This window comes from Desmodus rotundus, chromosome 10 (genome assembly GCF_022682495.2).
Source record: "Desmodus rotundus isolate HL8 chromosome 10, HLdesRot8A.1, whole genome shotgun sequence".
NCBI classification, from domain to species: Eukaryota; Metazoa; Chordata; class Mammalia; order Chiroptera; family Phyllostomidae; genus Desmodus; species Desmodus rotundus.
Genome location: NC_071396.1, coordinates 74264743 through 74279808, shown reverse-complemented (window position 1 = coordinate 74279808; position 15066 = coordinate 74264743). Strand labels below are relative to the sequence as shown.

Here is a 15066-nt window from a genome sequence, read left to right as displayed (position 1 = left end):
AACCAAAACTAATAACCAGGCACACTGAGTTTCCAGAGTTTAACTTTGAGCTTACTTTAGATAGGTGTGATGGTAGCATAGTTGGTTTTTAACTGCATCTTCTTGAATTTGATTTTAGAAATAAAATTTTGAGACAGAGTCATTTAAGTAAGATCTAAGGATCTGATCAGAAGACATCTTTGAATAAAACAAGAAAAATAGGCTCTCTAAAGAAAAATCAAGCACCAAATCTTAGGACTTTCCTGACAATAACATGCTCTGTAACTGGTGAACAAACATTACAGGCTTACAAGGTTGCTTGTGAGGTTGCCATCACCGTTTTCCTCTGGACGTCACACTAGACAAAACAGGGCTCACACTACAATCCCAACCAGGCTATCATTCATAGGTGTTTGGACCCATTTGCTAGTTTTGTAATGAATATCCCAGAGTTCTGCCCTACCTATCAGCGTAGAGTTCCAAACACTACAAATACAGTTGAGTGGGACCATGCACTCCTCCCTAATCTCATTCTCTTTCTCTCCCCATAGGTAGCCATTCATTAGAATTGGGCATTTATCGTTCACATGCTTTTTTAAAAAAAGTAAATATATATATTGTTTGATTCTTCAAATTTTCCATTAATGGAATTCTGCTTGGACCTGTCTACAACCCTGATTTATCTTTTATTTGATTGCTTTAATTTTCTATATTTACTTTTTCCTCAACTTAGCAAATATGCTTTACTTGAAGTCTAGTTATTATCTCTATCTTCATCTGTAATTCTTTAATTGTCATCACTCCTTATGGCACTTTTTATCAAGTAGGTTAGTTCCACCTTTTTGATAACTCCCAAAGAGTAATATAACTGTTTTGTACAATGAATCCCTGATGAGATTTATTTGTATTTATCAATGTCTTTGCATAGCAATCCTTGCAGCTTACACATTGTTTCTGCATTCAATTTGACAGCTTTATTATTTTTTTAATATATACACCTTAAAATTAACACCTCCCCATCCATATGTGTATATCAATAACTAGTCAAAAGATTTTTTCTAATTATGTTAAAACAGTAGGCCCTTTGTGCAGCAGAAAATAATAGAAGAGCAACAGAAAAATATTTATAATCCACAAAAAAGAGGACATCCAATGTCTAAACAAAAGCCCCAGTTAATATGAAATGAGGTATATGTTCAATGATTCATGTATTTGTGAGTAGTATATATCATCTACTATATATCATGCAGTCCGCTTACCAGGTAATTGGATATGTATTTTTTATTAATATATTTATTGATTATGCTATTACAGTTGTCCCATTTTCCCCCCTTCACTCCACTCCATCCTGCCCACCCCCTCCCTCCCACATTCCCCCCCTATAGTTCATGTCCATGGGTCATACTTATAAGTTCTTTGGCTTCTCCATTTCCTACACTATTCTTACCCTCCCCCTGTCTATTTTCTACCTACCATTTATGCTACTTATTCTCTGTACCTTCCCCCCTCTCTCCCCCTCCCACTCCCCTGTTGATAACCTTCCATGTGATCTCCATTTCTGTGGTTCTGTTCCTGTTCTAGTTGTTTGCTTAGTTTGCTTTTGTTTTTGTTTTAGGTGTGGTTGTTACTAACTGTGAGTTGGCTGTCATTTTTACTGTTCATATTTTTTATCTTCTTTTTCTTAAATAAATCATTTAACATTTCATATGATAAGGGCTTGTTGATGATGAACTCCTTTAACTTGACCTTATCTGAGAAGCACTGTATCTGCCTTTCCATTCTAAATGATAGCTTTGCTGGATACAGTAGTCTTGGATGTAGGTCCTTGCCTTTTATGACTTGGAATACTTCTTTCCAGCCCCTTCTTGCCTGTAAGGTCTCTTTGGAGAAATCAGCTGACAGTCTTATGGGAACTCCTTTGTATGTAACTGTGTCTCTTTCTCTCGCTGCTTCTAATATTCTCTCCTTCTCTTTCATCTTGGGTAATGTAATTATGATGTGCCTTGGTGTGTTCCTCCTTGGGTCCAGCTTCTTTGGGACTCTCTGAGCTTCCTGGAAGTCTATTTCCTTTGCCAGATTGGGGAAGTTCTCCTTCATTATTTGTTCACATAAGTTTTCAATTTTTTGTTCTTCCTCTTCTCATTCTGGTACCCCTATAATTCAGATGTTGGAATGTTTCAAGATGTCCTGGAGGTTCCTAAGCCTGTCCTCATTTTTTTGAATTCTTGTTTCTTCATTCTTTTCTGGTTGGATGTTTCTTTCTTCCTTCTGGTCCACACTGTTGATTTGAGTCCCGGTTTCCTACCCATCACTATTTGTTCCCAGTACATTTTCCTTTGTTTCTCTTAGCATAGCCTTCATTTTTTCATCTAATTTGCAACCAAATTCAACCAATTCTGTGAGTTTCCTGATTACCAGTGTTTTGAACTGTGTATCTGATAGGTTGGCTCTTTGTTGCTTAGTTGTATTTTTTCTGGAAGTTTCATCTGTTCATTTGGGCCATTTTTTTTTTTTTTTTTGTCTTGGCGCACCTGTTACGTAAAGGGGCAGAGCCTTAGGTGTTCACCAGGGCGGGGTAACGCTGGTCCCTGTGCTGTGACGCTGTACGTGGGGGAGGGTCCGAGAGAGAGTAATGGTGCTTACTCCACTCTCTGCCGGATTTCAGTCACTTCCCCCCGCTACCCACAATCAAATTGGGCCCCTCTGGTGCTGATTCCTGAGTGTGTGGGCTTGTGCACACTCTAGGCCCATACGGGTCTCTCCAACAACCTCTCCTGTGAGGCTGGGAATTTCTCCTGCTGCTGCCTCAACCCCCACGGGTGTTTTCAATCAGGTTTGAGGCTTTATTTCCCTGTGCTGGAGGCCTGGGTTGCGCGGTCTGCTTTGTTCCCCCGCTGTTCCTCCTGGTTTATCTGCGTGTGAATGTGGGGTCGTGGGGTCTGCCAGCAGCAGTCTGGCCTGCCTGCCCCGTTCCACCATCCGCCACCTGGCTGGGTCTGCCAGCCGCCGCCTTGCTATGAGTCCTCTCTGCCCCGGCTGCCCGTCTCTGCCCCTCCTACCGGTCTGGGTGAGTGTTTCTTCTTTATGTCCTTGGTGGTTGAACTTCCACACAGTTTGATTTTCTGTCACTTCTGATTGTTTTTTGCTTTTAAATTGTTGTCCTTGTGGTTGTGAGAGGAGGTAGTGTGTCTACCTATGCCTCCATCTCGGCCAGAACCTATGGTAATTCTGACAGCTTTTTAAAGTAAGACTGTTGATGACAGATTCTAACAGCTTTAGTCTGAAAGTAACTTTATTTCCCAATCATTTTTTTTTGTTGTTGTTTCTGAAAACAAGTTTAATTTAAGTAAGGGTTTAAATACATTACATAACATTAAAACTGAAGGGGAAAAAAAAATCCAAAAATCAGTTCATTACTTCAGATGGCATTGGGCAGCTGTTGCTAGTTAAGTTGTGAGCTAGCTACATGACCGACACATCAGTTTGAAATTTGTTCCCTTGTCAAAAATTTAACTCTGATAGAAGGTTGTCCTCAAATTCTGGTGTTTAGACATCAATTAACTGGGATACATCTGGTTAAAAAGACTTTGGTGGCATGCCAGATATCCCCATCACCCTGCTTAGAGGGAAGGTGGCTGCTCTAAGCTCCACCCACCGGTCAGGTTGATCTTTGACTACCCAGGCTTCGTCTAGTGCTAACATGCCAATGCCACCTTAACTCTCCTCTCAGCTTCACCATGGGCTGTTTGGATGGTGACATTCTATGAGGGCAGGGAACCCTGGCAAGGAGCTTCTGGCCAGACATAGCCACTTGTGATCTTGGGGCTCTGCGCTTGGGTGAAACATCACGTTATTGCTTTGTTTCAGGATGGACACTGCCAGGCGCCTCCTGCTTGACCTCTGTTTAAATGAGGGACTTCAAGACTAGACAGCATGGCTCTTTTCAGTTTATTGCATTAAGGAGTTACACTAGTCCGAGTTAAAAGCAGACCCCAAATGGTTACATTATACAAGCTGTGAGGTTTTTAAACTTGTGACAAGGGACAGAAGGGAAATTCTACTCATTGCAAGGAAATCCTCACTTAAGTTTCAGTGAACCAAAAAGCACTTAAAACCCATGAACCTTCAGCTGGTCGTCCTTAGCCAGTCTAATCTCTACCAGGAACTGGCCTATGTTCTTGCCCTGGTCACCCTGTAGCTGAATTACTTCTCCATATTCTGGATGCTCAATTACAGTACCATTGCAGGCAAATTTCTTCTTAAACACCTTCACTAATTTTTTTATTGTAACCATCAGCGATTCCTTGGACAATAGTAAGGGTCTTCCTGCCATTTCTCTGTTGAATTCTCTCTTATATGGATATAATCCTCAGTGCCAGCAGGAAGCAGATCATTACCCTTACTTGCATCAGCAAAGGGGTTGAGAGTGGAGGTTCTGGATAGTGGACATACGATAGGATTCCTTTTCCTCGGTGGAAACGGCCTGTGGAAGGCTGTGGCAGGAGGTGGGCAGGGGGGACGGAACTCAAGGGAAACAAGGGGGGCTCGAGGGGAAGGTTACTGAGTCCTCGACGGTGGCTCAGCGACTGGGGTGGAGGGGCGGTGCCAAAATTCACTTATATAGCCACCCCTGTGTCACCAGTGCATTGCCCTCACATCCCGCCCCCGCCCCCAATCACTCTTGACTGACCCACTGTTAAAGAATTTGGGTCGATACTTTTACTTTGAAGCTATCATTCCATTGTCCGGTTCCTTTTGTTCTTGAAGTCTGCTGCCAGCCTAATTTTGCTCCTTTGCAGGCGGTGTTTTTTTCTCTCTGGTGACTACTACAATGTATAGAGAGAAGGGTTTATTCTGTTTATCCCACGTAGGTCTGTACTTTGTTAACCTAAGAATTTATGCCAATTCTCGGTTCTGAAAAATTCTGTCGTTATGGCCTTGACTACTTCCTCTTTCCCATTCTCTTTTATGGGAAAGAGATTTATTCACATTCTATTAGATGTTTGTTGGATCTTATCATTCTGTTGTTCTTGACTTTTACTCTTTAATATTTTCTAAATCTTGATAGCTCTGTACTGCTTTTGTGGTGATTTTTGTTTATTTATAAAGATTTTACTTATTCATTTTTAGAGAGAGAGGAAGAGGAGGAGAAAGAGTGAGAGAAAAACATCAATGTGTGGTTGCCTCTCATGTGCCCCCTACAACCCAGGCATGTGCCCTGACTGGGAATTGAACTGGCGACCCTTTGGTTGCAGCTTGTGCTCAATCCACTGAGCTATACCAGCCAGGGCTTGTGGTGATTTTTTAAATTGTTAATTCTTATTGCTAGAAGTATTATTTTTTTCAAATTCACCTGGTCTTTTTTGAGAGTATTACGTTCCTTTCTTTTATTTTCAATTCCTTCTTTCATGACTTTATCTTAAATATACTTATTTAAAACATTTATCTGATGGTTTTATTTCCTAAAGTGGCTCATTTCTATTCGTTGTTTTGTCTGCTGACTCTTACTCATAGTGGATTGTCTTCTTGTATGTTAAGTTTGGATGGTGAATTTAGCTTCAGATTTTTATCTGCAGGATCCTTGTGTGGCTTAGGTTGAAGATGTGACCTACATAAAGTCTGGGGCTTTTTAGTTCACCCCTTTAGTTCACTGTTGGTAGTATAGCAGACTTGTGGTTACCATTTCTGAGATACTTTTTCCTTTATGTCCATAGCCCAGGTAGTAACAGACAAGCTTTCTTGTTTCCTGTACCAGTGGGGAAGTCCCTCCACTTCCCACTTTGCCCTTCTATTACAGATAATGAAGCGCATCAAGGGGCTCAGCTTTATCCAAGGGAAATTCAGCTGCCAGTTTGTGCAGGCTTAAGGTCTTATCTTCTGTTCATTTGGCTGTTAAAATCCAAGTTCCGTGGTTCCCTAAAGTGGGAATTGTCTGTACTATTCCCTAGCTAGAGGTTGTTCATACCTTGGTTTTAGGTCCCTCTTCTTTTGTGAATCCTTACTTTGTTGTGATTTCTAAAATTATTTTATCAGCACCTGTAGGTGCTTTATAGTAGGAAGCCAGATTTTGCTGTGTTGAAGTCAACCACAATAAATTTTAAATCTCTTTTGAACTCTCCTGACAGCTGACAAAAGACCATTCTACTCTACTTAACATTTGAGAAAAACAATACTTAATGTGAACCACGTGAAACTTGCCTTGTGTCTGATTTACAGGCTTCCATATTATCAGGGCAGAGGTTCCAAAGCCTTGTTAACTCCTCACTACAAAATAGACACAAACAAATATATTTTTAATGGATACCATCCTCATATGTTTAAAGCTATAAAAATATCTAAAGTTAAACAGTTGAAATTTAATTTTCTTTATTAATTTTTGGTATTTAGCAAATTTTCTCTATGAGCATATACTGAATGATAATCAACAGTCACTACTTTTTTCTACAAATATTCAAGCACAATGTAAAGCAGTGAATAGTTAACTAGAAGGTAACAGAAAGGACTGTGGTATCTTTCAACAACTGGAAATGAACCAGATCAATCTAACAGCAATTGTACTGTCTGTCATGAGGTAAAATGGTATAGCCTAGAGCCATGGATTCTGGAAGCGTGTCTAGTTGCAAGAACTCACATAATAGGCCCTATAGATTGATGGGAGGTGTTTTACTCAGTCATCTGTGCATGTCCAAACACACAAAAAACTGGAAAAACACAAAAACTGGAGAGTTCTTATAGTAACATATTCAAAATAAAAAATAATAACATTCTGCATATGGAGACAGGTTAACCTACTTTCCCATCAGAATCTTTTTGTTTGGTCCTTTTCCTAGGAAGTCCTCTGGTGCTGTTCTCTTCCGTACTATTCTCGTTGGCTTGCTATCGGATGTTCTGTGGTGAACAAAACGAATGGAATTACAAATGGACAGCAGAAACGGAAGAGTGCTTAATGTAAAAGAAAATTTATTGTTTTCTTCCTTAAAAAGATGGAAACTTCATATTACTATAGAACACTCATCAAAGACAAAAATGCCACACCAGGGTACAAATTACAAGAAGTTGGGTATACAACATTTTTTTCAATAATTAATATAATAGATCAATTTGTTCTGGGAGCTTAATCACATGAAATTTGAGGTAAAAAATTCAAATAAAGTGACTGTATTATTATTGAGCTCAACTTTTTTTATATGATACACATACACATATCTCTACATAATATAATCATGTCAAATTATATTTTAATATTTCTCATAATGGCTGAGATGAGGATACATTTACCTTTCTTTCACAAAACTTGGGCAGCCTTCATTTTTCCATGAGTTCCAGTTTTCTTCAGTGTTTAATATATGCTGGGGAAAACAAAGACATAACATTTGCAAAAGGGGAGCTTCTGAAATTCTATTTGGTGCTAAGAATGCTGTGTAAATATAAAACACATACCTCTACCATCTTTGAAAATCTTTCTCCATCGGGTGGGTTTTCAGATAGTAGCTGTGATTAGAAAGAATATACTAAGCTTTCAACAACTTTCTGCATCATAGGAGTGGTTTGTAGGCAGAGAACCAAGAAGTGTTTGTGGTCTTGTACCTGAGCTTAACTTTATCCTTATTTTCCTATTTGGGGCTGAAACAAAGAAAATTCTAAATTTCCATTTTGTTCAATCATGGGTTTGTTGCGTGTTGAACTTACTTGATAAACTGATTTTGTAGTATCTTCAATCCAGAGTGATTGCTCATCAGTTAAAACATAGTTTGAACTACGAAACAAAGCAATAAAAGCATGCTTGAGTTGACAACAATGTATATTCAATTTTAAGGTTTATATACTGTTTTGAAAAAACACAAGACATGTAACAGATAAGTAAACCATAATGTAAAAAGTGTCAAAAATTAGCAAGACAAGAACAATCATAAATGGGAGGATTGTAAGAGAACTTCTTGTACTTCATCCTTAAGATGGTTAGAATTAAAAACATGAAAGTGTATAAAGGAGAATAAAACATTCAATTAATTTGATTAAATATGAACAGAACAATGAATATTTCCTAAAATAATAAGTTTAATATGGGATGAAAACCTATGACACAATATTAACATATTCTTCTACATGATACACATTCAAATAAAGCATGCTACATTCTTTTAAAATGCATTCAAAATATAATCACTAAAACCCCCAAAGCCTAGAGAAGGTGAAAGCAGACTCAAATTATTAACAGCTGGCATTAACTCAACTTTCACTATGTGGTAGGTGCTTTATAGCCATCCATTAAATATTAATAGACTACCACGTGCCAAGACCGGAGCACTCTACATGCAGTACTCATTCAATTCTCAGAGTGAGCACCTATGCATATTAAACAGAGACCACAGAGATTCAGTGATTTGCCCAAGGCCACAAAACTCGAATTCAAACCTAGGTCTGGCTCCAAAGCCCTTGATCTTTCTATTATGCTATACCAAACCTCCACAACAAACAGAAGGATAAGCGAGAACATTCTGTGTGTTTGCTATGTGTTATCTTAAAATTACAAGTCTGAAAGAGCTAAATTGCTGCTAGTGAGTAATGAAAATGGAATCTGAAACCAGCAGGTAGTAAAGCCATGCTGTTTACACAACTAATACAATACCTCCTTGCAAACTTAACAAAAACACCATCAAGTAACAGTGAACTCTAGTTATGGATAGGACAAGAGGAAATGATCAAGAGGTATTAAGATAGACAGTAGATGTCCTGATTAGGTTTTCTGATGTCCCAAAGAAATTGGAACTTCTCTGTGCTTCAAAGATTAACTTTCATTTTTAAAGCCAGCTTCACACCTTGTGAAAAAGTATTATTGGTTTAGTTTGCAAATCAGGTTTGGAGAAGGTCTGAACAAGGTGAGAAGGGGATGATGGAAATCTGGAGCAAGACCTACACACACCAATACCACTGAGGACTCCCAGGAAGCCCTGGCACTCAATGTTAACATCTTTTCACTAAACAAATATCCTAACATCTAGTCTCTCTAACAAAAGCTCGATTATCTGATGTTGCCGCAAAAGAAATGTTTCTGGGCTGTGGCCCTATATATGAAATAAGCCCAATACACAGGGGAAAAAAATAAAAACAAACAAACAAAACAAAATATCAGCTAGCAAGTCTTTGTCTTTGGAGTTTACAAACTATTTACTACTCATTTATTAACTTCTACTTACCTTTTGAATTTGACCTGTCCCTTGAGATACTGGAATAAAATGAGATACTGCAATAGGATGTGTCGTCGAAAGTTACTGTCGCTTAGTTGTAAATCCATCAACTACTCGAAAAACAAGCATATACACAAAACAACACATTAAATTCAAATTTTGCTCAAAGGTACAGGTTATGCTATTACAGAAATGAAAGCTTCCAATTCAAAAAACATTTGCTAAAAGCTCACTGCATGTGAGGCACTACTGCACAAGACCCGAGACAGAGAGGCTTCATAGATTTCTTAACCAATTTATGTCATGACGTATTTGTGTCAGTGGACGGTAATGCTGTTTGTGATCCTGAAGTCAGGATGAAGGCAGAAATATAAAACAGTAAAAGGCTTTCCCACTTTCCCACATATAAAGAAATAATGGCAAAAGGAAGGTCCATACAGATAAACACAGTAAGGGGTGTTGTTCATTTTTGTAGCCCTCCAAAGTGCCTGCAACAGAGCTGGTGCTCAATAATAAACAGAAAGGAATTAGAGGTGAGTCATCTGTGAATTAAATGGACTTTTTTTTTACATTTTAGAAAAATGGTATCATTCTTCAATTATCACAGATAGGAAAGGACTAGAAGGTCTCTTAGGAAAAAGTTCTTCAACAACCCTGCCCCTTAGCTGTTCTTCCTGTAAGAACCACCTCCAGTGATGAAGGTAATCATTCTATTAGGACCCTACAGTGCTGAAGGAAAGCTGAAGTCTACATCTACCAATTTGTGCTGGTTTTGCCTTCCCGACCTAGAGCAACAATGGGAGGCTGGTGTGTGCTAAATGAATAACCCTTAAGACACTGGAAAGCCCTAGGAATTGGGTGTCCTTTGGCTACGTTCCACTTACTAATGCAGCCTAACACTCACTAGCCATTTCTGCCACATGAGTGGCTCTTGCTTAAGTAAACCCCATGACTTCTACAAAAATTTAAACATATGATTTGGCTTCTAGTCAGGTTTTACTACCCTTTAGAGACTGACTATTTGGATTCTGTTATTTATCATCTTAACGATCCCACCCCCAAATTGGCAAATTGAATGGCACACTGCTAGTTTTCTTTCCTCTGACTTCTTGGGGGACTTTACTATCACTACCCAGCTCTCAGTTCCATGACACAAACTCAAGTGACAGTCACAGCCCCTATACTTTGGCCCCCAGCTACCAGTGCTACAAGCTGGATCTGGTTTTCACTCACAGCAGCCCCAGCTCTGAAATCTTTACTTTACAATCCTCTCACTATAACCTCCTATTCTTCCAGATCTCTCCCTCAACTGCCCCAATATATCTAATATTTGGACCTTCCTGAGGCCTTATGTCCCATGAACCCTCTGTTTTCTGACCATTAGTCCCACCCTATTTTTACTAAAATCCTATTTTAGTCTAGATAAGGGGTCAGCAACTTTTAATCAGAGGGCCAGAGAATAAATATTTTAAGCTATTTGAGCCAAGAGGCATATTATGGATATTATGTAGGTACTTATGTAAACATTTAAAATGAACAAAACTAAACGGGAAGTGGGCTGTAGTTGGCTGATCCATGGTCTAGACTTTTTTTTCTCTCTTCAATCACTTTCTTGCCAACTTCCTCAACACCCTGTCCCTCACATCTATTGAGCAAAATGACAACCTCAGATCAAACCAATTTTATTCCCTTTCTCTATATCAATGCTAAAGCTTCCAATCTAGGTTGTAGGTGGAGCTGCTTGAAAGAAAATATTAATCGCACAGCAACACTGCTATGTCACTGTCTCCAACCTAAATCTCTTTATCTCCAATCAGCAATCTTTCCCTATTTCCCAAGGCTATTTTCTCTCCTATTCTCTACAGCAACTACTTCAAGGCTTTTCCATTTACCAAAACCACTGCGTATTACCCCTCTCATAATAGATAACTACCTCCCTAGAATGAGAGGGAAAATTCATCAAACTGGGTATTTCAGCTGCACCCAGATTTTCTTCATTTTCTGTCACAACGTCGTCCATCTGGACATGGACATGCCAGTCTCCCTAACTGAATTCCATCAGTTAACTGCCCTAGTGCCTATATCATCACCCCCTTCTTTCAATTAGCATAAAATAACTTCCCCTGAAGAGCCTCACCTTATCCTTCCTGAACAGCACTGTTTCCAATTCACCCCTCAACTTGCTATCTGATTCACACCAATCCACTGCAAATGTATTTGTCAAGATCATCAATGACTTATTTGTTGTTCAATCCAATGAACACTCTTCAAAGTCTTCATCCTACTTGATATGCCTAGCTTCCAGGAGGTACTACTTTTCTAGTTTTTTTTCTCTGGTCGCACTGGCTACTCTTTAATGTTTTCTTCTCCCCCTCCCTTCCTTCTCCTTTAAATGCTGGTTTTCTTCAGGATTAAATCTGATGCTTTCTTCTCTTTCCAGTCTACACTCTCCTTCTTTAATAGCCATGTGTAAGCTGGTAACTGCCAAATCTATACTTTCAACCTCAATCTCCTTTCCAGTCTCCCGATCTGTATGCTCAAGAAGGGACTACGTATCTTTGTTTGAATGTTCAACTGATATTTGATCAGATTTCTTGCCCAAAATAAAACACATCAATTTTTCCAATAAAGCCTGCTCTTCTTCAGGTTGGTTAATTCAGTGAGAGGTTCCACCATCTGTCTCTTTGCCTAAGCAACTCTTGGAAGACTTCTTGGAAAAATCAGTGACTATAAACCATGGGAGCAAACCTAAATTTGGAGAATATGTGGGAAGAAACAAGAAGTACAAAAACTCTGATTAAGAGACTGGCCTGTCTGAAGACGCTAAGTAGTTCCAACAGTTTGGAGTGGAGACAGGGACTATTTGATTGAAGAAATGAACTATGCTGACTGCTGTTTACTAACTGTTCATCTATCTTTACTTTTTAATGTTAGAAGATACTTTTTCTTGATAGAAACAATGGACTGGAAACAAATGTCAACAAGACATTGACTCAGAGGTGGAAAGGTGTGATCATTCAAACTAATTGCTTCACATTATGCTTAAGAAAACTAGACCTGAGAAATTAAAGTGACTTGCAGAAGGTTATACAGCTAGTTAAGGACAGAACTGGGAGTAAAACTGACACACTCAATTGTATTCTTTCTTCCATAATAGATATGCTCTAGTTTTCTTTGGCTATTTAAAAAATTACACCATTTTATCATGCAATGAGTCAAATATTACTTTGCCAGTAATTTTACTTTGTTTCTTGAACAAAGATGGCCTTTTATCATCTTTAGCTTTTACTGTACATCTTAGCTCAGGCCTCAGACGTCCTGATATTACTTCAAATCTAAAAGGCTCAGGCTATTCCTTTCAGTTGTCTTTATGCTTTCTGTTAATAAACTGTACATGTAAACAATATTAATGGTAAAATTAAAATGTATGAATTCTTCCATCACTTAAACACAAAATATTTGAAAAATCTGTTCTAGAAAACAAAATTTTAAGACCATTCTCATTATTAAAATCCTACTAATCTGTCATTATTTATACATCAGCTGAGAGCAAATTATCCAATTTTCAAATCATGAAATTTTTAAATGTCAAAAAGTATAGTTAAGTAATACAACATCCATGCCTCACCAATTACGTATCAAATCCTAATATTTTCACTTGTTGTACGTTTGTTAGAGAACTAGGCTATTATAGAAACTGTTGAAGGCCTCTCCATGATCTCCTCCCCCACTATGTTAAGTATGACCATGCATTTGGTGTTTATGATTCTCATGCATATTTTATACTATTACTACTACATATGTAAGTATCTACAAATATCTATGTAATTCACATGTTTTTGAACTCTCTATATACATATTATTCTGCAATAAGCTATTTTCATACATTATGTTGAAATTTATATAATTGAATACATGTAGCTCTATTTTAGGGGTTTGCAAATTTCTGTTAAGGGATGACGATTTCTGTAAAGGGCCAGTTAGTAAATTATTTTGGGCTTTTTGGATTGTTAAGTTGTCTGTTACAAGTACTCACCTCTGCTGCTGTAGTGCAAAAGCAGCCATAGACAATACATGAGTGAATTAGTATGGCTGTGCTCCAATAAAACTCATTTACAAAAATAGGCACTAAGCCCGATTTGCTGACCCCTGCTCCATAGAACTCTGTTGTATAAATTTACCACCTAATCTCCTGCTCATGAACACTTAGGTTTGTTCAAACTTTCACTAACAAACACATAACTTACAAACAATGAGTCTTCTGATTCATTTCCTTGTGCATGTATGTGTGTGTGTGAGATTCCCTAGGGATCACATCTAGGAATGAAAATTTTAACTTCACTAGCTATAAAATTGTTTTGCAAAGTGGTTGTAACAATTTATACTTCAACCAGCAGTGTATGAAAGTTCTCCTTTTTCCCCACCTTTACCAATACCATTTGTTGGGCTTTTTTGTTTTTCTCAATTTGGTAACTGTAAAATGATTATCTCACCATTTTAATTTCTTTGGCTACTAGTGATGTTAGCATTTTTTAATAAACTTATTAGCTATTCAGTTTCTACGTCCGTAAATCACCTGTCCATACCATTTTCCAATTTTCTACTGGTTATCTTTTGATCAATGGAATTATTTAGAGTACTAATTTTTCCAGTTATATAGGTAGTGAATATCTTCTCCTAGTTTGTGGCTGGTCTTTTCATTTGTTTCTCATCTCTTTTACTGTTGAAGAATTTTACATTTTAATATTAAATGTACTGATCTTTCCCTTCATGATTTGTCTTTTTTGTGGCTAAAGAAATCTTTTCCTTTTCCACATGTATGTTATATTTTCTGCTAAATGTTTAATAGTTTTACTTTCCCCATTCAGGCTTTTATGAGCCTTGTCTTGTGCATTTACTAACTGTTGGATTAAAATTTTATTTTTTCTACGGATGAGTTGTCCAAGCATTATTTAAGACTAATCCATCTTTTCCTCACTAATTTGTAACTCTTGTAAATCAGACTTTCCTATAGTTTATGCTTTTTATTGTTCCAGTATTTTTTCTTCTTCATGCCTGTACTAATAATTACCTCACTGTTTTAATTTCTATAACTTTATAGGTCTTAATGTTGGATAGGAGAACTGTTCCCACCTCCTTCTTCAAAGTTTTCTTAGTTACTCTTGGCATTTTGCTTTTCCATAAAGACTGTAAGATCAACGTTTCAAGTTCCTTCATTTGCATTTGATTAAAAATGCACTGAATTTACGGATACATTTAGGAAGAAGTGGCACTGCATCTTCCTATGTATAAATGTACTCATACCTTTCCATTTTTGTAATTTTGATACCCTAGGTATTATTTTTTCTTACTAATTTGAGTAACACTTTGTAATTGATTATTTACAGGAACAATATTGATGTTTCCCTTGTAACCTTGCTAAAGCCTCCTGAATCCTAATAGTTTCTTGGTTCTCTTGGATTTTCGCTGTAGACAATTATAGTGCCTTCAAACAGGAACAGTCTTTTTCTGTCTAATATGTGTAACTCTTATTTCTTGTTTCCTCTTTTCGAAATGGCTGGGTCCTCCATTAGAGCACTTAACAGAAATGTGGCTAGGAGACATCTGTGCCTTGTTCTTAAATTTATTGAGAATACTTCTGAAAGTTTGATCATTATATATGATGCTTCACATAGTTTTTAATAATTGATTTGAGAGAGAGAGAGGGAGGAAAGGGGAGAGAGGGAGGAAGAGGAGGTGAAGAGAGAGAGAGAGATATTTGTTGTTCATTTATGCGTTCATTGTTTGATTCTTGTATGTGCCCTGACACACATAAGAATTGAACCCACAACCCTGGCGTATCAAGACAATGCTCCAACCAACTAATATACCCAGGCAGGGCTAAAACTAATATTGACTA

The 15066-nt window shown here is 37.8% G+C and overlaps 1 protein-coding gene and 1 pseudogene across 1 annotated transcript in view; both read right to left on the bottom strand.

Moving 5' to 3' along the window:
* The window catches only part of THOC1 (THO complex subunit 1), a 50305-nt gene that overhangs the window by 6893 nt on the left and 28346 nt on the right, over nt 1–15066 (bottom strand). Inside the window, exons 12-17 of the mRNA XM_024580583.3 lie at nt 9177–9277; nt 7669–7735; nt 7420–7470; nt 7258–7328; nt 6772–6867; nt 6178–6243 (exon numbers count right to left, since the gene is read on the bottom strand). Coding sequence (XP_024436351.1) covers nt 6178–6243; nt 6772–6867; nt 7258–7328; nt 7420–7470; nt 7669–7735; nt 9177–9277 — 452 coding nt within the window. The remainder of the gene's footprint in view (nt 1–6177; nt 6244–6771; nt 6868–7257; nt 7329–7419; nt 7471–7668; nt 7736–9176; nt 9278–15066) is intronic.
* On the bottom strand, nt 3485–4618 carry LOC112322927 (eukaryotic translation initiation factor 1 pseudogene; annotated as a pseudogene).